Source organism: Drosophila sechellia, unplaced genomic scaffold, assembly GCF_004382195.2.
Source record: "Drosophila sechellia strain sech25 unplaced genomic scaffold, ASM438219v1 U_169, whole genome shotgun sequence".
Lineage (NCBI taxonomy): Eukaryota > Metazoa > Arthropoda > Insecta > Diptera > Drosophilidae > Drosophila > Drosophila sechellia.
In genome coordinates, this window is record NW_022611109.1 from 32,319 (window position 1) to 57,976 (window position 25,658).

Consider the following 25,658-nt stretch of genomic DNA (forward strand, 5'->3'; position numbering starts at 1 on the left):
AAGCAGCAAACAGACAACAGCAACAAACAAAGTTGAGCACACTCACTTAAAAATTCCAAACACAAAAGCGGAAATATGCAAAAGCTTGGACTAGCAATAAACCAAACAAAAAACTGGGCACACTTCGAGGCAAGCAATACCCTTGGAGCTTATATTTTTCATGAGATAGTAAAACATACTATATAAGAATTAAATGAAAATTTATTTTTTATTTTTTATGCATAATGCATTCATACTAAAGTAAAAAATGGAAGTCAAAAAGGTATGTGTAATGTATGGCGGATCTTCCCTACTTGTATATAGAAATACTAATAAAAGTTACATGCTGATAGATTAAAAATAATTAAAATTTATTTTGTTGCCTATTTACAGAATATTCAAGTGTAAAGCTCTCAGCAGCCATCTAAGTCCTGATACCTTAAGGAGAGAGTATAAAACGTTGGGAACGAGAGGAACGACAACGGAAATGACACAGCCACCATGTTGGCCAACTTGTTGTTACCACTGTCCGTGAATGCAGTAGTGGTAGTTGCCACTGCTGGCTTTTTGCTAGATGTGCTTGTTTGTCGCTTTGAAACGAGCTGTTAACGAGCCGAACACGCCGTGTTCGCAGATGCAGGTGAGAGATGGGGGCCAGGAAGCGGTGGAACAGAATGGATGGATAAGAACTTGAAGGAAACTGGCTAGGCTAAAGGATTTTCCACCTTCAACTTCGAGTGGCCAGGTGCTTGCGAGTGGCGAGTGTGAGCTACGGCAAATTAGTGATAATGAATAATTTCCCACAGCGATAATTAAGGGCATCATTAAAAATGTTTGCCGGCGACGAAATTGCGTTCGTCTAGTACTAAACGCTTTTCCAATTACCGCAGCATACAGGGCAGAAGTCATTTTCCGCTTGCATGTCCACAATCCCCCAATCCGCCCGCATTTCCGTGGCAAGTGCAGCAGATAGTGCCGCAAAACGAGCCACACAGCCCACTTCGCCCCACTCCCGATCCCGGTGTCCACTGCTCGAAGCTCCCTTTCACGGGGAGATGCATCCACTTTTCACTTTTCAGTTGGCCACTCGGCCGTGTCGCTTATCCATCCCAGACCAACAATGCCAATGGTCGATTTCGGGCTGCAAGCTGCCGTCATATTTCTGCCATGGGAACTGCCAGCGATCACTGAAAGAAATTCTTCCTAACATTTGAATTTAACTGAGCAAAAGGACGTTTTTGCAATCTAGGGGGATATTTTATTAGCTGGTTCTGGTGTAAGGTCTATCATTTTTCTATATGCTTAAAATAAATTGTGATAGAAATAACTAGTATATCTCGTTCTTAAAGGAACACTACAAATATATTAAGTACTTCTACTAGAAAAAATCTAAAACGTAGTTAAACGCGGTATAGCGACTAATAATACTAAGATTGGTAGCCAAGTACTTCAAATGGCTTCTTAGTTTGCAATCTAATTACAAAAATGAGCAATTGATCTACAAATTTGAAGTGGAATACGTAAATTTTACGCTATATCCCTACTATTGAAAGAATATAATTCTACGTTTTTTTACCCCATTTCGCCCAGTGTACTCCACACTTTAGGTCCCAGTCATGCGGGGTTTTTGTGGCTTTCGCGTGTCGTGCAGAATGCGATTTTGATGTTTGCAGCGACACGTGCGCTGCAAACCCAAGGATGAAGTGATTCCCTTTCCACTGGCTGCGCATCATTTTAATGGCCAAATTATTTGCTTAAATCCATTCGGTGGATCAGCAACTCTACCACCAGGGCACAGCCCGCAAACGCGACGCCAAAGGCCAGGACGAAGAGGGCGCCGGCTATGTTGCGCACATCCAATGCCCGGGGAGCTGCCTTGACCTTGTGCCCATTTGCCAGATCCATCAGCACTTCTTGCTTCTTCTTGTCCATGTACTTGTCAATAAACTGAAGGGAAAAAGGACTATGAAATATGTAACATTTCTACGGGTTCCAATCAAAGGGGAATAGATGTAAACTTTCTTAAAAAAAACTTAATCTTATTATGATTAACTTATAAAATTATATACGTCTAAGAAGAACTAGGCTTGGAAAATTCTTAGAGTTGAACAAATAATTACCTCTAGCTCCCAGTGAAAATATAGTCCAGTTTCCTGACAGGTTCTTATATGTTTGTTCAATTCAGGCATTAAGATCCAGCCTCTTATCGAAACAGCCCGCGTATAATCAAAATACAGATCATCGTGCAAAACCTAAAACAGAAACCGGACTTTAAAACAAGAGATAACGATGTGGTAGATTTCCTCGACTATCAGATACCTTTTACTCAGCATTTCAGAGTGCGGGGGAGAAAAATGATACAACCAAAATTGTGGGTACCAATTATTGTCGACCGGTCATACGGACAGACTGACGGACATTGCCGGATCGACAGATCCTGATCAAAAATAAAATCTAACATATCTATGAGTAACTAGTATAATCATAAGAAAAATTTAATATTTACAATACGATTTTCCAAGGCCTCTTTGGACACATAATCGCCCACGGAAAGAGATCCCGAAGACAAACGCTCGATCCCGAATCCATAATTGGGCATGAAACTGACATTCGACAAGTAGCTGTAGTCGTGCACCTCAAAGTTCCGGGCCAGAATCTGCTCCGTTTCCAGATCGGAACTCTGCACCGTGTGCACCCAGATAATGGATGGAGCTGACCACTTCCAGCCCGTCTGGGCCCATTTCTCGATCGTATCCACGGGTGCGGAGTAGAAGGGAAAGGTCAGCATCGACTTGAGTTGCCCACTGTAAATGTTCTCCAAAGTAATTGTGGCACATAAAATTGTGGCTAGGAAAAATCGAGGGGCAAAACGATCGAAGCTAAAAAGGAGCAAGTAGAAAATAATAGTAATCCTTAATTTAATATTAATTTTCAAGTTCTACCTCAGAGGAGCCGATGGCTGCTGAATAAATAGAGCAAATATATCCAGCATGGATTTCTCGAGCTTTCTGCTATGATGAAACTTAACCTGGGTTCCAGAAAAGCGTAGGCGATAACTGACATACTTCATGAAGTACAAAAAGGTGCCGCAAATCACTAAAGTTGAGATAAGCATCAGCCAAGTTCGATTATTAAAGGGCATAATATTAGTGCGCCAGCTGGGTAGGGGCCTAAAACATAAACTAAATTTTACTTTATGGTATCACTTAGGCAAAGTGAAACCCACGCTGGAGCAGGACCCAGGATGGTCACCGAAGAACGGGCTATGGTGTGCGAGGTCTCCGTGATTCCATCATACCAATTGTAGATGCATCCAATGGCCATTTCCACGCGCTGCTCGTAGATATCCCCCAGCATGCCATCGCTGGATTCATTGTCGTAAATTCCGCCCCAGTTGTCGGCTCCATCTGTAAGGAATTCAATGTTACATATATGTTTTATATTTTTGATTAATTACAATGACTTACAGGCCTCTACCCTCAGGTGGCAATTGTGCACCTGGCAGAAGGTCTTCATCACATTTGCCTCGGCGCCGTCGAAGGTGAGCGAACGATTGGCCAAGTGCGGATGGATGGGATCTACGTCGCCCTCGCCAGCGGGCTGCAATGGGTTAACGTTTATTGGTTAACTATTACCGACAATTAAAGTGCCTTTGCTAATTTCGTTAATGGTCTGGTTGTAGCCCACGCCCATTGCCAGCTCCAGACCAGCAAAAACCCAATCTCCAGTTGGGAACACAAAGTAGCATTCAAATGGACATCGACACTTGGCTCGTCGGGCGGCAATTAAATGGAAACACGTAATTTAAATCAATGTTGGGGCTGAGCAGGATCCAAAGCCAAGCCCCAAACAAAACCACACTCACATGCTTGTGGCTGTTTGCCTCTCCGTGAGTGTGAATAAGTGTGAGTGAGTGTGAGTAAGGCATTGGTGTTGGTGTTAGTGTTTGGCTGGGCGTGCGTGTGTTCACAAATGTGCAAATGTCCTTAGGCAAACAATTGAGTGCGAACAAAACTTTTGCCAAATGACAACAAAAGCTCCTTTCTTTTTTGTCCTTTCTGTGGTAACAATGGGATAACAGGGATAAGTACTCAGTCTGAAAAAATACCTGAACAAGATTAGATGGTAATGTTGTAATTGAGTTACTTTTAAGTATTAGCTAGAATAATAATAGTCACTCAATAATCTAATTAGCAAAGTAATACAAATTTAAATGTAATTTTAGGTGTAAAAATACCTAAGCATAGGACGGAATACATTTTTTTATTAGTGATTAAATGCCATTTTTGCAGTTTTACAGATACAGTGCCTTTTGCGCTTGGACAATTCATAGAGACGAGTCCTGGCAACTCCCAGCAGTGATTACCACGGACTTGGCACCGCAGCACAACATGTGCTTACATTTTAGTTGCCGAAGTCGTTGCCCGCAAGGACAACAAAGGAAAATAACTAAGCACCCACACAAACACCCACAATCCTCGCACATACACGCAAACATACAAATTTGGCCAATGGGGCCACCACTGAACATTTATTCACGATGAGTTCGCACAGTGAGTCCGACTAATCCAAAGACAACGATGTGAATGAGTCTGATGAAGATGAGGAGTCCTCAACATTCTGGAAGCTGATGAGGGGCGAGGCGGGGTGAGGTAAATGGGAGCAAGGACGACCAATTGGCTTTGCTTAATGTTGGCGTGCAAATCTCTGGCATTTTGGTAAAGCTGGCTGGACATCAAGAAGGCACGGAAAAAAACCTGACCACTTTGTATTTCCCTTCTGGGAAATAACTACACAACATTACCAGTTAGAGCAACGAAATACATATTTATATAAATTGCAAAAACTCAAAATTAAATTTTACATAATAATAATATTTTTTAAAATTTAATTTAATTTAACTAAAATTTACTATAGTTTAGAAAATTTTTAAAAAGTAACCTAGAATTGCTCACTATTTTTCGAATCCTTGCTTTACTATTTTGGCGATATAAAACGAATGCGATTTCTCTCAGTGCTGCATAGGCAACAACAAACGATAAATATAAACTTAACCGGCAATTACTTACCACATAATTAGTAATCGTATATGGGACATAAGTAATGGAGCCAACGAGCAGGCTGCGGCGCTGCAGATTGAGCAGCTTGTTGGGATAAAGTTCGACCCGGTTGGCAAAAGTTTCGTTCGGCAAGAATGCGTCCAGGAGCAGGGCATCCAAATTACCAACGGCACCGACAAACTTTTGTGTCCACAGCTCGAAATTGATGTCGCGGTAGGACGAAGTGGTTTTGGCTCCTGCTCCTCCTTCGCCGTCGTCCTTGTTTCTCGTGTTTACCGATGCGCCTCCTCCGCGCCTGGGGTCCTCTGGTTGGGGTCCTGTTGTGGGTCCTGTTGGCACTGCTCCTGCCTCCGTTTTCGTTCCAGGTCGGATCATCAGATGGTGAGGGTAGACTAAAGCGCATTACAGCGATTTCCCGATGTCGGACAAGCAGAAAAAACAATCGGGCAGGGGATATAAAAAGAACACGGATTTCTTTTAGAAATGGAAAGATATCGAATAAGGTTTACCTAGTATTAAGGTATTATTTATAAGAATATAAATCAGAATCTGAGCTCTCTGAATGGTGTTATAAGTCATAAGTATTTGTGTCTGAAGACCACATTTCATTATCAATTAATTCAGTGAATGTGATAACCAGTCAGCCAGTCAGAAAACAATGAACAAATCAACTCTCCATGTCCAAATTGCCCAAGTTTACAATCGAACACGGCACTGTGGAGTGTTGAAATTATTGTCAAGTGCTGAAGTTTGATCAACTGGCCACGAATGTCCTGCGGCTGTTTCACCACCATGTTTACGCGAGGCTCGCCGCTCGTTGGCGGCCCAAAGGAAACTTTTCAAGTTTGAGTTGTTTTGCCACGCCCCCAGGGAGGTGGCGGAAAGCCACCGCTTTAGCTAATAAATTGATGCTGACGGGGTAGCATGAACCGCGTGGAACATGACAGGAACACTCAATTGAAACGGCTTATTCATAGTGTCTTTATGAGCAACTATAAGCCGTACTCACACTGCAGTATATCCATGCAGAGCAATTCCGCAGGGCTTTCGTCCTCGCACAGGAACAAATATCGCTTGTCCTTGAGTCGCACATTTGCATTGCGAGTGGCGTAGTATCGGGCGTGAATAAAGTGCTGCGTCTGCGATAAGATCGTAATGAATCCCTAAATAAGAAAGCCATGATAAACATTTTTTTTTTTTTTTTTTTTTTTTTTTTTTTTTTTAATTTTTTTTATTATTTATTGAATCTTCCCTTTGTGTTAAGAGACTAACAATAAGTGTTCAAATCTTAATCTAACTTAATTAACTTTCACTTAGTGATAGTTTTTTTTTTTTTTTTTTTTTTTTTTTTTTTCATTAATGCCCTAATAAGTTTATTGCTGGGCTGGGAGGTCGTTGCGGTGCAGCCGGCTTTGACTGCATACTCGGATTAGTTTTCTTGCGAGGGGATTTGTATGGGTGGTCAGCTTTTCGTTATACTTCGTTTTTTTCTCAGCTATTACTTCGATTACTAATTTGATTTTTAGGTCTCTGTGTATGTTTTCGTTTCGAAGGTACCACGGCGCTCCAGTGATAATTCTCAGAATTCTTGTCTGTGCTCGCTGAATAATGTCTATGTTACTTCTGGATGCGTTGCCCCACAGCTCGGAGCCATAAGTCCAGATAGGTTTTAAGACGGAGTTGTATAGAAGAGCTTTGAACTCCAGACTAAGTGGAGAGCGAGCATTTATGAGCCAGTGGAGGTTCCTTGCTTTAAGTTTAAGATGTTTCGATTTGGCTTCTATATGTTTGCGCCAAGTGAGCCGCCTGTCCAGATGAACTCCCAGATATGTTACCTCGTCGGCTTGTGGAATGCATATGTTATTCAAGACCAGTGGTGGGCATGTTTGTTTGTTTAAGGTAAAGGTAACCTGCTTGCATTTTTGAACATTTATTGAAATTCTCCAGTCGGCAAGCCATCGTTCTACAGATGTTAAGTGTCGGGATAGGAGTGCCGTGGCTTTTATTGGGCATTTCGAGCGACTGAGTATCGCGGTATCATCAGCGAACGTGGAGGTTGTTAGATTGTAGTCTATGGGGAAATCCGCCGTATACAGGGTGTATAAGATTGGACCCAGTACACTGCCTTGCGGCACTCCAGCTTCGATTGCGCAATCGCGTGAAGTGCTTGTATCGCATCTTATTGCAAACACTCTGTTATATAGGTATGACTTCAGTAGCTTATGTGTGTTTTGGGGCAACAGCTTGATTATTTTAAACAAAAGTCCATCGAGCCACACTCTGTCAAATGCCTGCGCGACGTCTAGAAAAATGGCTGTGCAGTATTCTCGATGTTCAAAAGCAGTACGAATTTCTGACGTGATTCGGTTGACCTGTTCGATGGTTCCATGTTTTTCTCTAAAGCCAAATTGATGTGTTGGAAGTGTGTTGTTTATTCTAAGATGAGGGCTAATCCGAAGGAGTAGCATTTTTTCAAACAGCTTTGAAAGACATGTTAATAAGCTTATCGGTCTATATGATGATGGCTGCGTTTTATCTTTTCCTGGCTTTGGAATCATTACTATGGTCGACTTTTTCCATTTTTGAGGGAAGTATCCAAGCTTGGCGATTGCGTTGAACAACAGGCAGATGTGAAGAATAGCACACTTTGGGAGTTCGATGAGCATTCTTGGAGTTATTAGGTCGTAGCCAGGCGATTTTCTTGGGTTCAGTTGCTCTTTGATAACCTTTGCTAGTTCACATGGTCGGAATTCAAAGGGTTCTTGAGGATCTAGATTGGCTGCTATTAAAGGAGGGAGAATAAATGTGTTGGTAGAGGGATTTGGTCGGAATACATTTTGTAAATGGTCAGCGAAAGCACTGGCTCTTTCTTCATCACTTCGAAACCAAGTGCCAGAGGGACTTCGGAGTGGCATAATTGGCGCTATTGGAGTCTTTAGGTTTCTGTGAGCTCTCCAAAGAGGGTACTTAGTGCTGGTGGGAGAGAGTTGCTCGATATATGAACGTTGGCTGTTTTTTTCCTCTTGTTTGAGAGCATTGGTAAGCCTGCGTGTGGCTATCTTAAGCATGTGCTTAGTAATTGGTGATCTATTAGACTGCCAATCCCTTCGTAGGCGTCGTTTATCTAATACCAGCCGCTCGATTTCGCGATTAGTTTTGATGTAGTTTGGTTTTGCATACGTCACTGGCGGGGTTGAAGCCTTTGCAGCCGAGACTAAAATGTTTTCAAGAGTTTCCGTTGACTTGTCTATATCCTCCTTTGAAGATAATGCCGTCGTTAGTTCTATGTGTGAACAGACATACTTTTGATACCTTGGCCAGTTTGTTCTAAAATTTGTGAGTCTATACGGTGGGTCGACGATGTGGGGGCGAGTTAGCATATTTAGAAAAACAGGTGAGTGATCTGATGATAAATCTGCTAGTGCTTCGGCGGTGACCATGTTGCGGGGGACATGTTTAGTAATTGCAAAATCGATCAGGTCTGGGATTTTTCTTGGGTCTGCTGGCCAGTATGTAGGCTTACCCGGGGATACATAGTCTAGCTTGTTTTCTGGCTTCGTAAGCGCATTGTACAATTGCTTACCCTTTGGCGACACAAGTCGAGATCCCCAATGGGTGTGCTTGGCGTTATAGTCACCCGCTGCGATGAACCTGTCACCTAGTGTGTTAAAGAATTCCATGAATTGATCCTCAGAGATTGGAAAGCGCGGTGGGCAGTAGACTGCGGCTAGAGTCGTTGAACCATTGTTGAGTTGTAAGGCTATGGACGTAGATTGTAAGTAGTTTTTGTCAAAATTGTTTAAGTGGTGGTGTTTTATGCGATTTCTGATGAGTATTCCAGTGCCTCCATGAGCTTTACCATCTGGATGATTTGTACCATAGAACAAGTATCCTGGTATATGAAAATTGTTTTTATTTGTGAGGTGCGTTTCTGATAGTAGCATTACGTCGATGTTTTTTTCGTAAATGAACTGTGTGAGCTCTTGTGTATGCCGTGAAACGCCATTTGCGTTCCACAGAGATATCCGTAGGGAAGCCATTATGGGGATTTTGAAGATACAAGAAGTTGAATCAGGATATTTTGGTTTTTCATGAGCTCTTGCAAAGTATTTTGCATGAACGTCATGAAGTCTTTCATGCTTTGCTGTAGGGATAGCATCATAGCTTCGATGCCACTTTGTTGTGTTTGTTGGATGTTTGTCGGTGTATGTTCGGAATGAGCAGTTCTTGTCGGTGGGGCGGGCACTTCTAGTCCGGATTTTAGGGCGCTAGCGAAGGAAATTGTTGGAGTAGTGTTTGGGACAGTTAGGGGTGGTTGAAGAATCGGTTGCGGTGAGTAGAAATTGACTTTGTTGTATGTATGTGCTGTGGCAATACGTTTGTTTAGGCGGCTCTTCAATTCTTTGTACACCACACAGCCTCTGTAGTTTGCAGTATGTTTTTCCCCGCAGTTACTGCATTTCTTCACAGACTTATCGTCCTTGTTTTTGGGGCAGTTTGCGGTAGTATGAGGTTCGCTACAGACAACACATACGGACTTAAGGGTGCAGTATGCCTTGGTGTGGCCGTATTCTTGGCAATTAGTACATTGAACTGGATTGATACGTTTGTGCGGCTCCTCCACGGTGATCCTCCGATGTAGCAAGTACTGTAAATTGTATATTGGGTGCACTTCGTTTTTCTTTAGTGCCTGGAGCTCTGGTTCGAGTTCTATTTTGAATAGTGGCTGCGGAACTTTGTCTTTGTTTAAAATATTAATAACTGTCTTTGCAGAAAAGTTTTTGGCCTTCAGAGCCTCAATTATCTCAGCTGGTGTCACTGTTGCTTCAATGCCCTTAAGTACTACCTGTAGCCCTTTGCAACTTTTTAATTGGTATGTGTAGTAGTTTTTACCAGCATCATTTAGGTATTTAGTCACTATACGGTGGTCTGCTTCTGTTTGGATCTGTAGTTTTATTTCATGAATATTTCCTTTTTTAAGTGGGATAATGTGGAACTTGCTGTCACCAATCAAAGCAACGAGTTTATTTACAAGTGCATTTGTACTTTGTTCTCGTATGAAAATTGGTGGAGGCCTGGTCTTTTTTGGCTCCCCTACCGTTTTTTCGTTGGGTTGTTCGGTCGCAGAATCAGCCAAGATAGCATATCGGTTTGAATTATTTACTGCAGAGTTTTCATTGCCGTTGTTGGTTCGATTGATTTTGGGTTGATTACCTGCCTTATTGTTTTGAGGGCTGAGCTTTCTCTTGATTTGGATGTAGCGATCCATGCCAGTCTGCACAGTCGAAATCGACTTCTGCTTTTGTTTTGATTCTTCTTTACGTGCATTATTGTTGTTGCAAACGGTCAGTGCTGCTGAATTATTTACAGCTGGCACAGCGATAATTAGTTGGGCCGCTGACGAAGTTGATGTTGTGGCAGTTGCCAGTGAGGTCACTGCACTCGTTATTGCAGTGTTACAGTTACCCGGGACGGTCGTTTGGCGCTGCGAGAGGAGCGGGGTAGGAGAGGCGGTCTCTTCGCTCCACGACTTGTGAGCCGAAGCAGGCAGAGAGGGAGAGCAAGAACGCGGTCTGTCGTTCGCTGAGGGCAAAAGTTTCGAGTTAGTTGAAAGTGAGGGTGCTCGATCACCGATTTGCGGTGAGACGAAAGAAAAGTATGCATTGTTGCGTTGTAAAGAGCGCCGGCGCTCGTCTTGTTCACATTGTCGCTGAGAACGTATGTCGTTTTGATTCATTGTTCTAAGTCCACATATAACAATTACCAGAACAATATGGAATAATTATTTATTTTAGTAAATAATTACTATAGTCAATAATTGTTAGTTGTGCAAACTGCACTTTACACTTTGTGTTTAACTTTCACTATACTGTTGTAGTTTTTAGAACTTGCTATTCGTAGCTTGAAAGAAACACGTCTCCACCCGAAGACTGTGGAATGTCTACTGATAAACATAGAAATTAAAAAATTACAAAGCTTTTTAAGATGTCTCTACAAGAATGCAGCGTTAGAATCAAAAACTTACCTCTGTGACGCTGCTATTCAGAGCACCCATAACTTGATCCTCCAGATCCTTCAAATCCTTCAAGAATGCCACATTAATCCATTGCAACCTAATTGGCTGACTCAATTCCCGAAGAACTAATTCCAAAGCACTTAAATACTCCAGCTGAAGCGGAGTTGTGGAGGCCGAGTTATTGTAGACAATCAAAATCGATGGAAGTTCAGCAAAGTATTGACCGACTAGAATGGAATTGGCTTAAGTTGGCTGGAAAGTCTAAGGCGTTGTGTTGCCTTACCTATAAGCCGAAGCAATTGGCTTAAATGCATCACCAGCGGTTGCAACAACATCTCGGCTGCCTTTCGATTACATTTTCCAAGATTTCATGCTTTTATACGACTGGCTTTTAATGACCGCTTCGATTGACCCGTAAATTGATTTTAACTCGAACTGTAATTGAAAACCTCCGATAGGACCTATTATCGCAAACTGCAAACGGGCAGTATTTGCTTAGTCATTAGCCTAATGAAACGCACACACCACATTACGATATTTGCATAATTCAGTAAACAAACAAGAACTTGACTATGGCTGCCTCGGGTAAGTCAAGTGGAAAGCTGTAGTTTAGTAAAACTTAAATATACCTATATGATAAAGCATCTTTCGGCTGGTAATCAGTTGTGGACACTGGGCCAAAGTATAATGGTAATAGAGTAAGCTGGATAATATAATAAAACTCCAAAGTTCAAAGTGCATTGAGTGGGCACTTTAGGGCATATATTTTTATTCAAATTTCAATCATATGACTAGAAAACTATGCTGAGATTGCCACGAGCTGAGACGATGCTCGAATTGCATTTGGTTTCCATTCTGTTCCCCATTTCTCGCAGTGATCTGGGTCAACCCCTGGCTGTGGGCCAATTAGCGGTCCCACAAATTAGCGACAACAATGCGGCCAAACGACTGACTTTCATTATGAAAGCGAACAAAGCCCGAAACGAAGCTAAAGGTCCACAGATCCACAGTCGACAGAAATTGAGCCGGGACCAGGCCAAGTGTCAATTGAAACAATTCAATTGGTCTGCCAGCAAATTCTGTTGGCCGTGAGGGGTTAAGGGGGGCTGGAGACACAGGACGACACATTTGTGGTAACACAAATGGACAGTCGAGACAGGCAGTGTGCCACTGCGGCAGTGAATGTGCGAGTGTTGCGAGTGCTTAACCATTGGGTTATTTGAAATTGAAAGACAGATTAAGGGATTTGCTCCTGGCGAGCCAAAGGAGAGCCCGATGGAGACTCCGCCGTGCCATTGAACCAAGAACGCAGAGCCAGGGGAATCAGTGCTGTGCTTCTGCTTCTGCTTCTGGTCCGGCTCCTGGTCATTTGAGTGCACAGCTGGCGGCGATTTTATTGCCTCGACAACCTGCTGGGATCCCCCGAAAATCGTAAAAAAAGAAATCATAGCATCCCTACCCACAGATCCACACACATGGCTCGGCACTGAAGGGCAATTAAACACTCAAGCGGTATGTTACCCCAGCCCGAGTTACTCGAAAGTCAATGGCATTAAAAATCCATGAACCGATATTTATCTTCTCAAACGCTTTGCGGGGTGGCAATAAAGCGAACGAGGCGACGCTTTGATAAAGTGATTAAAGTTTTACTTCGGAAGTCACGTTATGAAATTAGCGTTGGATTTCGGGGTTCATAAAACCAAAAGTTGAAGCAATTTCAAAGTTGGTGGTACCCAAGACTATTGTTGTTTAATAATTGGTACATATAACGAAACCATGGATATTTTAATGAAATAACTGGTCCCTCAATAAAGTAGAAACTAACTTATGTATTTACTCTTGCTAAAGGTAATGATTTAGTGATTTGTTACATTCAATTGCGCAAGCAAAACCTCAAGTAGCACTAAAAACTTCACCGAAATCGCAGCTCTTTGAAGTATGCAACACTAATCAAGACGCAAATGCAGATTTGTGCGATTACGTGCTTGTCTGTGTGCGTGCGTGTCTGTCCGCAGAAATGGAATTTACACGCCTCACACACGCAAGCACACGCAGCCATTGCCAATGGTATCACTTGGTGGAGCGGGACGGGGGCAGGAACCGCAGGCGGGCTTGCTGACCAGCAAACCGACCGCAATGTGGCCCACAAGCTGCAGGAGTGGCCAACACAGCGGCAACATATGGCCAAGAACCGAAAAGGTTTACGGCTGGCCGTCCATTCGTACGTATGTATGAGTGAGGAGTGCGTGGCGCATTTTTAGCTAAAGTTTTTTAAATTCTTTTCCTCCTCTGCAAGCTGTGGCTTAGAGTTGTGTCTTATGCTTTCATCTGGTGCCTGCTGGCGGGCAATTTGCCTAGACCGAATTGCACTTGCATGCTAATGAAAAGTGCTCGCCGCATAAAGAACTTTAAATGGCCGGCAATGTTAAAGCCAAATTATACGCCAGTACGAGTATGGGGCACATACAGGCATACGATCGTATTTTTTTCATACCTCCCCTATTTACATTTAAATAATAATAATAATGGCGAACGCGAGTGAGGCGCGTCAATCAAGGCCAGCAGCTGCCTTAATGAATAGCGAAACAAGGCGATGTCCTTGAAGTCCTTGGCAGCCAACTAAACAATGGCAACATGAAGGCTCCGGCGTAAATCGTGCCACTTCATTATGGCCCATGGCAGCTCGAGCTGCGAAGGGAATAAGCCATGCAAATGAGTTTTCCCTTTTCGCGACTTTCACTCGCTCAGCTGACTAACAATGCGATGTGATCAATAATTGCGACTGAGCCAGAAACGATTCGAGAGAAATTTAATGTGCCAAAGGATATCTGGAACTCAAATATATCTGAAAATGAAACAAAAGAATCGAACTGTTGGTTGTCACAAATTAATGATTCATGTTCATTGAATACATTAATTGGCCAGCATACATGGCGTATGCTTTATTCTCTGGTTAACAATGAAAAGGTCTACACAACCCTTAGTATATATTCTATTCTGATTTCCAAACAATTCTGAGCATAACATGCTTATAATCTGCAGAAATTCTCGTTTCTTTTAGCAATTACTTCAAAATTTATTTATAACCTAATTTGATTTGTTATTCGAATTTTCTTTGTTCCATTAATATATAATTTTTCCATGTAGTCCAATAGCAGTGGGATTTCCAGATTCCCACAGATCTATTGCTTTGGAATGAATGCATTCACAATCTGTCACCTGCTGGGAACTCAGTGCCCGAGTCAGAAACAATTACGCACAGCTCATCAAGTGCTCGGCACACACTGCGTATGCTTGATAACCATTTGTTACATCTGACGGTATCTGACAAGCATCCGACAAGCTCGGCAAGATTCCTCTGTCAGTCCATGGAAATGTGTAAATATTTGCATGGTAATTAGCCAGGACATCGGTTTTCCTACACCAGCGCATTAGCAGTAGTCGCTGTCCTTGAAAACCTCATTTGCTGCTGCGTGTGCTAGGTGGAAAATGTTTTCCCAGCAACATTTGGTTGCCGCACAATTATGCAGATTGCCACTGCAGAAATGTGATGAGTGGGCGGGGACTGGAAAGTTTGTGCAAACATTTGACATTTGCCATTTGGCCGAGGCCAGGCCCCCTGGAGTTCGCCACATATTTGTGTTTGCCATTTTCAGGGTATTGCAAATTGCAATTTTTTCATGATTTGTAAATAAACTGAAGAGGCAGTCTCCGTTTTCTTCTTCCGCATTTTCAATTTTTTGGTTTTTCATTTTCATTTTTTGCAATTTTGTATTTGCCAAAACCTCTTCTTCGAGTTTGAGGCAAACACTCGAGCGTGTAAATGCACACACACACACTCCTCGAACAAAAAAATAAAGCTTGTGAAACTAAAATAGAAACACATTTCATTTCCGTAAGATCTGGCAGAGTGGAAAAGGAAAATGTGCTGCACTTTGGAGGGGCAACGGGGGGCAGCAAGCAGCAGGCAGCAGGCGGGTAGAACAACTGGCAAACAACAAGAAAGTGGAAATAAACTTGGCGATAAACCAACGAAATCGATTGGAAATATTTTAACGAAATTGCAGCTTAAAGTGTCAAGGCAGCATGTCGGTTGCTTCAAAGTGGGTGGCATTTTCCGGGGGCAGCAATCATTTCCACTGACGTTAAGATGAGTGCTCGTTGCGATGATTCGGCTGTCGATGATTATGAGGCTGCAGCTGCAAAATGTTGCTGTTGGGTATTTAGATAATACCGCCCATTCACTTGCCAAATCCTCCGTCTAGCTACAGTGGAACCCCACTTTATAGGCCACTGAAGTGTGATAAGGCAAGGCTTAAGACCTTTGGACTGCGAATTTGTATCACTTCGAAACATAATCTGTTTAAGTGATCAGTAATAGTAGCAGATTGTTATTATTTCAATTCAAATTACTAAGTCAAAACGTTTGATTCTGATAAGTTTAAAGGTATCTTAAATTAATTTGTGAGATTTAGGTACATTGCTGCATACACATAGACACTCTTATAATAATTGATAAAAAAAAAAAAGAATGATTAAGAAATCCAAGTTGAAATATTTCGAAGCATGAAGGTCTACTTGTCGAAGCTCCACTGTCTCTCTATCTCTCGAGAGTGCAGTTCAAGTGAAGCGCAACGGCAAAGAAACAGTTTAAATGCTAACAATGCAACGGTTTCGGGTCAAGTATTTCCATCTTGCCCCGCTCGCAGCCGTTTTCCCAGCTACGGAAACGAAGTGTAATGAAAGCGTGTAAAGTGCAAATCGAAAAGGCAATACAAGTAACGAGTACAAAATTCCTGTGCCCCTCTTGTGCCCGTTATCGCCTCTTGGCCAGAATTTTCTCTAAATTACCAATGTCGGGGCCGGGCCAGGACGATAAGGATAAGGGGCTGTGCAAGTTGGTCAGGTGCCCGGACACATCCTGCGCGCAGAGGAACGCAGGTGAAGTGAAGGAAACGAACTAAGGAAATGTTTCGCAAAATGCAAGTTTCTTTTCACGCTCTAAATGGATTTTCCCCCTGCCATTTTGTTGTGTGAAATTATAACTTTAATTAAATGAATTTAATTTTAACTGGCTCTTCGCTGCCTAGCTGCATGCTAATGCAGCATCCTTGACTTGGCTAGTTGGCTGAGTTGGAACGGGTGGTTATTGCTTTAAGCCCTAACAGATTTTCATATTTCATTAGCATTTGCCGACCACAAAAACCGCCAACGAATTAAATATTGATAATTGTTTTTTGCCAATCGATGCGTTCGCTATCTGTGCGAATTTAAATATATGGCTCCATATATGCAATTACATAATCCAGTGACAGAAAAGAGTTTTGTTGTCGCTGTGCTTTTGCAAATTTATTGCATATTTTGGCGCAGGCTGTGAACTCGCCCGGGAATTTCCCGGGGCTTAGAACTAACAATTCAAAATGAATTTAAGGCCGCCGAGGCGATGGCCAAAACGGGCCAAATGAAAAATTTCAATTAACCACAAAAACCGATGGCCAACCAAATCGAACCGAAAACAAAAAGCCTGGCAAACGGAAAAGCGACCAAAAAATTGAGAAAAGAGAAAAATATTGCCCACTGCCAAACGTTTTGGGTAAATCATTTTCTCTCTTTCTATTTGTTTGAGCCGTTTTTCCTGCCGTTGCAGGGACATCCTGGCCAAATCCTTTTGTCGGCGTGCTCTGTGCGTACTGAGCCACAATTAAATGCACTCGACAATGCACCTAACGGACACAAAATCCTGCTCCGACCACATATGGTATAGTCCCATCCCGGTCCGCATTCGAATCCGTTCATTTATTCATTGAAGATTGGCTTTGGCCAATCAATTGGCCATGGACCCGTTTTTGCCGCTGCGCCAAATCAATGCATCCTGCGGTCCCAAAAACCAGCGAAATCAATACGAATTATTTGGTTTTCCAATTCGTTACACTTCATTAATGGCAATCCCTAAACTCGTTTTGTTTTGCCGCCCTCGAAAGGCCTTGGTAAGAAATATGCGGTACGAAATATGATGGCTGCGATTTTGAGTATAATTCTATTTGGCCAACCACTCGATTGGACTCGCATTCTGTTTATTGTTCATCATATCTACATCTGTGTACATCAATTGGCGGATTGTGGGGACCGCAGCGGAAATTTATTTTATACATGCCAGCCCCACCGCAGCTCATTTGGAGCCACGAAAACCGCCAATTTGGATCCGTGCGGCAAGCGGCATTTCAAATCGCACTTTAATATTACATGTGTGTGGGTTGGGTGCGCCACACACACACACACCCAAACAAGCCCACCCACCCACACACTCAATCGTTTGTGTTGACAAAGACGTGAATAAAAATTTATGCGCACAAAAGTATGCCACACAACATGCACATAAAATGATTATGACGACTATGCGAAGCTTCGGCTACTGCTGCTGATTATTCAGGGATGTTCTATGCTAGCACACTTCATACACAGTCCTGGGCACACTTTTTAGTATTTTCTTACGTACTTCGAAAGGAAATATAGGTCCTTACCGTTTAGTATTTGGTTCAGTTACTAGCATGGATATTCTTTTTTCGAAATTAGTTTATCCTTTTATCCAATCCATTGAATTGGAATATATATAACGATTAGAATCATTTTAACATAATATTTTTAGTAAGAATACTTCTTAAAAAGCTTAGATTTATGTTTGTTATCAATATGGTTTTGGTATTAGTATTAAAAAAGCCTTGTTCTTAATTAGCAGTTTTTTGAAAGTTTTCTAAAGTATTCAAACGTATTGTTTATAAGCTTCTGTAAATTCTTCGGAATAATAAACCATTACCAAATTGAAATTTGACTATTTGTAAATTGCGTGAGGAACATTCTTAGAACCTATTATCGTGTCCCACGCTGTGCGCAATCCCCTCATAAAAACTCACTCGCTTGTTCCCACATTTATTGACACAAATTGCGTTTTGGCAGCCGCCGTGGCGGTTCCTTCTGCTTTCTTTTTATTAAAGAAATAATAAAATATTCATAAAGATTATGCTACGATAACCACGCGTGTATATTAGAGTAAACGACCATTAAATTTGTTTGTGGCCAGGGCCTAACAATCAATGGCGATCCCAGCTTTATTAGCCCCGTCTGAGTTATTGGCCTCCTTCAAACTGGGTTCTCTGTTTGGGCGCTCAATCAATTCCCGGCCAAGCTGTGCGACACACAATCATGTCAAGAATTCAATATCAAAGCGCGAGCGCAGCTGCCGCTGATGACATCGTGGAATGTCCACGATTTGATCAACCCCCCCGCCTTTCTTTCAATGCCATTGATGAACAGGCTCGCAGCGAGTGGGTGGTGATGGGTGGAGCTGGTGTCTGATTCGCAAGCATCGCATTTTGATTACAAATATGAAACATGCTCACTCAAATATGACCTGCCCCTTCCCTCGGTTACCACAAGCCCCGCTTCCTCAATGGCGTGTGTATGGAGTGCACTTAATGGCGTTCCGCATTTCTCGCAAGGAGGGGTGAAAGTCAAGTTAATATTGAGCCAACTTGACTCAATTTTGACTGAGTGGGCCGAGACACTGACAAAAAGTTTAGGAGAACCTAATTGCTACGGCAGAAGATCCAAATAATATAAATGAAAGGTTATCCAGATAAATATGTTTTAATTTAAACAAATTAATATAGCTAATGCCATACCTTTAATTGCACAACTAAATATACAATAAAATCTTAATCTTATATGACATCCTTTTGAAAAAAAAGGATATTATGAAAACTTGATTATTAAAACATTTTCTCGTAAATTGATTAAAAATTACATATAACACTTTATAAGCACAATAGTTAGTGGGAATATTTCTTTATAGTATTAATTTTAAATTTTAAGCTGATCTTAAATTTAATCCTTTGTGTGCTATTTAATAACGTAAAGGGATTTTTATTTATTTTTTTAAATTTTTTAGCACACAAATAATTTTTATTAGTGCAGCCAAACATTCGCTGAGAAGGCAACACTCGGGAAAATTGCAAATAGACAAGATCTTAGGCCATTAGCTTTAATTGCAAAGTTTTGGTCCAAAAGCAAGTGCAATTCCAGTGGCAGCAGCAGTGGCAGCTGGAACTGCAACAAATTGCGTGGCTATCAATATTTCCGTGGCTGCATTTGATTTCCTAATGCATCTGCAGCCATTCATGTCCCAAAGTTGACAGGCTGGGATGCCTCCCATCATCCGATGCAACCACCTCCGAACCGTCTCCCCTGTCAACGATTAACAATATCCGGTTGTGGGCCCCGGCAGGAGGTACCCGCTGGCCCGATTGCGAGCTTGGTTTTAATTAGTCCTGCCCGTACGTATTTTCTATTGGCCAATTAACCGCAGAAGCTTCATTACCGGGCTACCGTGTGTGTCTCTTTCGCTTTGTGCGTGTGTGCTTCTGCAGGACAGATTGCGAGTCATTAAGTTGATGCAGCAGCAGCAGGAGGAGCAGGAGCAGGAGCAGCATCCGTGTAAGCCACACAAACAGGCAGTTAGAATGCCACATGCCACGCCCACAGCAGCGGTCGAGCCATGTCGAGGGGCTGGGCAGCCGTAACTGAATCGAAATCAGCATCAGCACCAACACCAACAGGGCAGCATCCAAATCCGTAGCCAAGCCCGGATCAGAACAGAAAACGAAACAGAAACATGTCGAGAGTTAACCTTTGTTGGCGGTTTGCTGCTTTTTGTGCGCAGGAAACGGCAGAGCAACTCAATCAGTTTTTGCGGTTTATGGTGGCCCGGCCAAAAGGGACACGCTAATGGCTCACAAATGGCACTTGAATAATTAAATGCCGGAAACGGAGGAGAAAAAAAGCGCGCGGTATTAGCCAGCAATGCCTGCACATGGCATGGTCCGCTTTATACACGTAATCCACATGTAAACAAATTGCACAATTCAACTACAAATTAACTACGGATGCTACTAACTAATCTCAGGGTCTAAAGCGAAGCATCCTTCTTGTCCCGATCGCCCGAAGTCACCCCATCCGGGTCCGATTGCGGTTTCTCTTTGTCTTGCTGCAGCTCCTCGCTTTTCTGGCTGCCGCTCAGTTTCCCCCGTTCACTGGTAATTAGCTGCTCCAGCTCTTTATCCCAGCCCAAGGCTTTGGCCAGAGCCATTACACCAGCATCACAGTCGCCCAGAAAGGCCACATCCCTTGTGTTATTGGGCTTATCGAAGAGTAGCGATCGCGTGTTGGGATCCATAAAGAGCACACTGCTGGCCTGACCCACTGCATCGCGATTAATCAAGAGGCGAATACAACGTGGTCCTGGTCTCCACACCAGTGAAGCAAACGGCTGTACTTCCAACGATGTGCCCATGATGATCAGCAAATCGCAATCCTCGAAATCCTCGTCAGGACTGGAGTAAAATCTCTTTGGCAGGTTTTCGCCAAAGAAAACAATGTCTGGTTTAACAACGCCCTTACACTTTTGGCATTTGGGCAGACGATCGGCGAAGATCTCCGCCTTCATCCAGTCCAGGTCGTACTCCTTGCGGCACTTAATGCAGTGGTTGGTGTGGAAGCTGCCATGGGCCTCGATGATCTTGTCCTCGGGCAGACCAGTAAGCCGGTCTAGCGTGTCTATGTTCTGGGTGTAGTGGCGCTGCAGCAGTCCCTTGTCGTTCAGCAAACGGATAAAGTAGTGAGCAGGCGTGGGAATAAAGGATCCAGGGTACAGTTCCTTGGCCAATGCAAAGAACGGCGCCGGATTCTTTTCAAAGTAGTCCAGATCGAATATGGCCGTGGGATGTGGCAGCTCGTACTTCTTTAGATTGCTGTATAGCCCGGAACCTGGGGATCTGAAGTCCGGAATACCAGCAGCTAGGAATGGCATTATCTTAGTAAGATTCTACAGTGATATATAGATTGTACCCACATGTGGATATGCCGGCTCCCACCATGGTCACAATCTTGCGGAATCCATGCACACGCCAATGTTCGGCAAAGCCGTCAAAAGACAAATCTGGAATAACCTGCAAATTTGCGATCTAATCAATATGATAATCAAATTATCGGGTGCTCCGCTTACCTTCTCCACTTTAACTTCCTCCTTTGCGTCCGTGGATCCGCCGAGATGTAGAGTGTTTGCAAAGAAGCGTCGAACCTTATCCATTGTGTCGTCTACAATTCAATTCATTTAATGAGTGACAGTAAAGACCCAACTATTTAGACTCACCTGGGGCCTCCTCGTCGTGGTCACTGGACGAGGAATTCGATGTCGTCGTCGGTTGTTCCTCCTTCTTTACTTCGACGTCGCCCATGGTAAACAGATTCACCTTCCGGTGAAAGTATGTAAATGTCTGATGAATTCTCCCAATTCTGTATATTGCGTTTTGTTTTGTTTTAACGTAAAAAGCAAAACACGCCGAAATTCTGACAACTATCGATAGGATTAGGCTAACAATTAAGATATCACTAACAGCTATTAAAAAGCTAGAATTTTAATTTCATTGCTAATAGATTTAGATTTTAAAAACAAATTTGTGCGAGCGACCCAAAATTTTAAAAATACTTTAAGATGCTCATGAATTAAGTATTTTTATTTAGTGAGGAAATATAAATGGTTTAAAAAAAGGGTTTTGAAACGATCACAACCAATTTTTACTTCTTAAACAAAAAGAAACCAAATAATAGAAAAAGTAAAACTGAGGAGGGTTCAAGTTTACTAAATCGAGGTAGGTAATAAAACATTTACATTATGTTGATATCTGTATATAAACTAATTGAAAGGCTTAAATCAGCTGAACTGCACTGAGTACCCGAAATAGTCGATAGCTGTTATCGACCCGCCCAGTGATAGGCTTTCCAGTGCCACCAGCCCTGGCTGGCCGATAGTCGATTACTCGATGTTCGGCGGGGGTGCAGCTCTGCCCGTTCGCTCAGCCCTGGAAAACCACGCCAGTCATTTTTGTTTTGATAAGGATACGGATACAAAAAGAGCGTGGCCTGGAAAAACTGCAGAAACGGCGGAGAAAGCGCCCCAAAAGCGAGCGAAAACGGTGGAAACTCATCGTGGGGCAGTGCGCGACAAAGTGTCCGCGGATTCAGGCCCTCCCAATCGCTACGTGGAAGCATAAGCAGCGTGTGGAAGAAGAGGAGAAGAAGAAGCAGCGCAGCAAAAGTACACAGAAGTGCAAACCAGACGACTGAAATAACAAATCAAAGAAGGCCCCAAAGGGAGCGGCGCAGTGGAAGCAACTGCGGGGGCGGGGAATGGCCGAGGTTCGTCGGTGGCCGCCATTGTGTAACGCCGCCGATGGGCAGACTGTAGATCCGCGCTAGGATCCTATCTCTCGAATATCATGCATCTGAACCATGCGACAGCCGCCACGGCAGCCATGGCCAATTATCAGCACTACCAACTGCCAGCTTCTCATGGCGGCGGTGGCGGAGGAGGAGGTGGCGGTGGAGGAGGAAGTAATGGTGGATCTGGACCGGGTCCCAACTCGGGACAGCAGCAGCCCACCACACTGGCCAGCCTGCAACAGAGTCCCTTTGCGCTGCACCAACTCACCGCCGTGCAGGCCATCCAGCACCCCACCCACCAAGCCATGCTCCATCCACAGCACCCGCTGGTCCATTTGCTGGACATATCCACTACCACAGCGAACAGTGGCGGTGGAGGCGGGGGCAGCCACACGCCCATTTCGCCCATGAAACAGGAGGTGCAGAGCGTGATTAGCGAGGAGGAGGTGGTGGTGGACGATCCGCGCAAGAAGAAACAGTGCCACGTGTGCAAGAACAAGTTCCGGCAGCTGACCACGTTACGCAACCATATGAAGATCCACACGGACGAGCGGCCCTACAAGTGCAAACACTGCGACAAGGCCTTCCGCCAGATCTCGACGCTTACCAACCACGTGAAAATCCACACCGGAGAAAAGCCGTTCACCTGCAACATCTGCGCCAAGGACTTTCGCCAGCAGAGCACCTTGATCAATCACATTAAGACGCACAAGGGTGAGTGTGTAGTCGCATCGTCCCAATAGACCTTATGACCTAACTCTATTTCTCGCATCGCTTACGGGTAACAGCGGCGGAGTCCAGCACGCCAACTTCCCTGTTGAACTATCAGCCGCAGACGGGCAGTGGCAAGCACCGGAAGTCCCAGATGCACCAGGCCTACCAGCAGCAGCATCAGCGCGTCCAAATCTCAAAGACCTTGTACTCCGGCAGCTACAGCTCGCCGGCGGCCGAGGAGCTGGTGAAGCCGTTCCAGTGCAGCGTTTGCAAGCGCCGCTTCCCGCAGCTGAGCACGCTGCACAACCACGAGCGGACCCACATCGATCCTAAGCCGTACAAGTGCGAAACGTGCGACAAGTCCTTCAGCCAGCTGGCGACGCTGGCCAACCACAAGAAGATCCACACGGGCGACAAGCCGTACACGTGTTCCTACTGCCACATGCAGTTCCGCCAGCAGAGCACCCTTACCAACCACCTCAAGACGCACACGCATCAGATAGCGCCTGGAGGCGCCGGTGGAGCAGGAGGCGGCGGAGGCGCCGTCACAGCCACAGGTGAGCCGCTTGTGTGTTCGCCCTACCAATGAGCCGCTTTCTGTTATCCATGTGTGCATTGATTATTAACGCTCTTCCCTAACGAAGCTTTTATTTAAATCTTGTACGCATGCTTACTTCAACAAACCATCCAACAATCCAACTCCGTACCGCCAATCTGCAGTGGATCACTCAATGCCCGCTCCTCTGGCGCCCGGGACGCAGCAGCTGACAAGTGGCCTGTTGCCGAACAACCTGCACGGCAGCACGGCGAACATTATCCAGCTGGACCACCATCCGCTACTGCATTTCCTCGACGGCAGCACCACGGTCAGCTCGGTAGTGGCCACGGCGGCGGCCAACACCAAGGTGGAGCATTACCAGGCGGGCGGCTCGCCATCGGGCCGGATGACCGTGGTGGGCACCATCAACATGCTGAAGGGCGACAATCCGGACCGGCCGTTTGGCTGCAGCGTCTGCCAGCGGTTCTTCTCACAGCAGAGCACCTTGGTCAATCACATCAAGACGCACACCGGAGAGAAGCCCTACAAGTGCAAGATCTGTGAGGTCAACTTCCGGCAGGTGGCCACGCTGAACAACCACATGAAGATCCATACCGGCGAAAAGCCCTACAACTGTTCCTACTGCCCCAAACAGTTCCGGCAAAAGAGCACACTGCAAAACCACCTGCGGGTGCACACCTGCTAGACCCACTTCAGATTCAGATCGCAACGCGATCCAGGTCCGCAGCCAGCCAGCCAGTCAAGCAGCCATTGAGGAATAGTGCAATATGCATGCCACATAGCACATACACTTATAGATCGCATATACGGCATACGAATACGATTACATGAATACTATAATTGAATATATACTCGAAAGTGTTATTTACCTGCTGTGCAGAGCGCAATTGTATGTAACTATATCGTAGAGAGCTGATCCACATGCGTGTCCAATTGTAAATTAAGGCTAGCCGTATTGGCATAAGCCACAGATGATATGATACAGGGTGTTTAGGCCTAAACTCTATACTATCCTATGATGGTTCGATTTGAGTCGGTGTGTTAAAGGTATCTTAAGGCACTTTAAAGCCATTTAGTCTAAAACTTTTTATTATCTTTTAATACCCATAAATTTCTCGCTTTTTAAAGCTTTGTAAATGAATCATCGGCATCTTCCTAAGTTGGGTTGCTGTTTTCGAATGGCAAGGAAAATGACTACAATAAATTTAGATGTGACCTACTTTGCACAATAACCGTTTAAGCCTGAATTTTTACCACTCGCATAATTGTTATATTTTATATTTCCTTTACAAGGAACATCTTACTTAAAAAAAGATTGATATTGTTTAAAACTGGTACAATTCAAGTTTTATCATTTGTTTTAAGGCCAAATGGTCAAGAGTTATTAGGATTTCTTTAGCACCGAAGCTTCTTGAGAAATCAAATCGATCCGCACTACAGCTATCCTCCTCTGCAACTGTTTTCACCCATGCCCCCTGATCCCTCGATCCCTACCAATTAGTTCCGAGCATCGGCTTCATTCAGCTTTTCTCGTCGTGTTAAATGTTAAGCCCGCCAGCAAAGTAAAGTAAATTAATTAAAAGTAAAACTAGTTATTGCTATACTATGTGTAATCCCGCCCGCTCTGAACCGACATAAAGCCGAACCGAACGGAAATCGAAAACAGCAACTATTTATATAAGTGTACTCTTAGCGCATACTTAGCAGCATCTTCTACTCACATGACTACGCGCGGAGCAATGGCGATCGCATAAATAATCAATAATACATTTAATGAACGAATGAATGAAAACCGGGTTGCTTATAGAACAAAAACTTAGAAAACAGAGAGACACAAGAGTCCCTAAATTAAGTGAAACGATGAGGAGAACGAAGTAAAACGAGTAAAACCAGCTATAATTGAATTGATACAGATCGATCGTAAATGTTGTAGAGAATATATAGTATATATATAAATATATATAAACTACTTATAAATGTAAGCGAAGCGAAGAGCTAAAACAACAATAAAACATGCAAACAGAAACTGTAACTTTACTTCTTATTATTTTTTGTT

General features: G+C 43.7%; 3 protein-coding genes across 6 annotated transcripts; 1 reads left to right on the plus strand and 2 right to left on the minus strand.

Moving 5' to 3' along the window:
* Positions 1-1,214: 1,214 nt before the first annotated feature.
* Positions 1,215-11,441, minus strand: LOC6619278. 3 transcript variants are annotated; one of them, XM_032727019.1, is made up of 10 exons: positions 11,339-11,441; positions 11,065-11,282; positions 6,049-6,202; positions 5,049-5,431; positions 3,447-3,579; positions 3,206-3,386; positions 2,922-3,161; positions 2,486-2,858; positions 2,100-2,231; positions 1,215-1,926 (listed from the first exon to the last, which is right to left on the minus strand). In XM_032727019.1, the coding sequence occupies exons 1-10, from the start codon at positions 11,388-11,390 to the stop codon at positions 1,726-1,728; spliced, it is 2,067 nt and encodes a 688-aa protein (XP_032582910.1). In that variant the 5' UTR covers positions 11,391-11,441; the 3' UTR covers positions 1,215-1,725. The 3 variants fall into 3 exon arrangements, 2 of the variants coding, with proteins under 2 accessions (XP_032582910.1, XP_032582911.1); XM_032727020.1 differs by having other exon boundaries at positions 2,922-3,149; positions 11,339-11,440; XR_004362916.1 differs by lacking the exon at positions 1,215-1,926 and adding an exon at positions 2,299-2,433 and having other exon boundaries at positions 2,143-2,231.
* An 8,458-nt stretch (positions 11,442-19,899) lies between these two features.
* Positions 19,900-21,465, minus strand: LOC116802593 (NAD-dependent protein deacetylase Sirt2). Its single transcript, XM_032727022.1, has 4 exons — positions 21,260-21,465; positions 21,113-21,204; positions 20,960-21,056; positions 19,900-20,904 (listed from the first exon to the last, which is right to left on the minus strand). The coding sequence occupies exons 1-4, from the start codon at positions 21,342-21,344 to the stop codon at positions 20,018-20,020; spliced, it is 1,161 nt and encodes a 386-aa protein (XP_032582913.1). The 5' UTR covers positions 21,345-21,465; the 3' UTR covers positions 19,900-20,017.
* A 472-nt stretch (positions 21,466-21,937) lies between these two features.
* Positions 21,938-25,634, plus strand: LOC6619280 (gastrula zinc finger protein XlCGF26.1). 2 transcript variants are annotated; one of them, XM_032727018.1, is made up of 3 exons: positions 21,938-23,043; positions 23,118-23,600; positions 23,688-23,779. In XM_032727018.1, the coding sequence occupies exons 1-3, from the start codon at positions 22,386-22,388 to the stop codon at positions 23,696-23,698; spliced, it is 1,152 nt and encodes a 383-aa protein (XP_032582909.1). In that variant the 5' UTR covers positions 21,938-22,385; the 3' UTR covers positions 23,699-23,779. The 2 variants fall into 2 exon arrangements, with proteins under 2 accessions (XP_032582909.1, XP_002043497.2); XM_002043461.2 differs by having other exon boundaries at positions 21,941-23,043; positions 23,764-25,634.
* Positions 25,635-25,658: the final 24 nt, after the last annotated feature.

Coding starts and splice junctions, on each gene's coding strand:
- LOC6619278 (XM_032727019.1), bottom strand. CDS start 11,390: ATGTTGTTGCAACCGCTGGTGATGCATTTAAGCCAATTGCTTCGGCTT. Junction 6,203..11,064: donor TGAATAGCAGCGTCACAGAG/GTAAGTTTTTGA, acceptor TTTCTTATTTAG/GGATTCATTACGATCTTATC. Junction 1,927..2,099: donor ATTTTCACTGGGAGCTAGAG/GTAATTATTTGT, acceptor TTTTCCCTTCAG/TTTATTGACAAGTACATGGA.
- LOC116802593 (XM_032727022.1), bottom strand. CDS start 21,344: ATGGGCGACGTCGAAGTAAAGAAGGAGGAACAACCGACGACGACATCG. Junction 21,205..21,259: donor CCACGACGAGGAGGCCCCAG/GTGAGTCTAAAT, acceptor ATTGAATTGTAG/ACGACACAATGGATAAGGTT. Junction 21,057..21,112: donor AGGAAGTTAAAGTGGAGAAG/GTAAGCGGAGCA, acceptor GCAAATTTGCAG/GTTATTCCAGATTTGTCTTT.
- LOC6619280 (XM_002043461.2), top strand. CDS start 22,386: ATGCATCTGAACCATGCGACAGCCGCCACGGCAGCCATGGCCAATTAT. Junction 23,044..23,117: donor TCACATTAAGACGCACAAGG/GTGAGTGTGTAG, acceptor TACGGGTAACAG/CGGCGGAGTCCAGCACGCCA. Junction 23,601..23,763: donor AGGCGCCGTCACAGCCACAG/GTGAGCCGCTTG, acceptor GCCAATCTGCAG/TGGATCACTCAATGCCCGCT.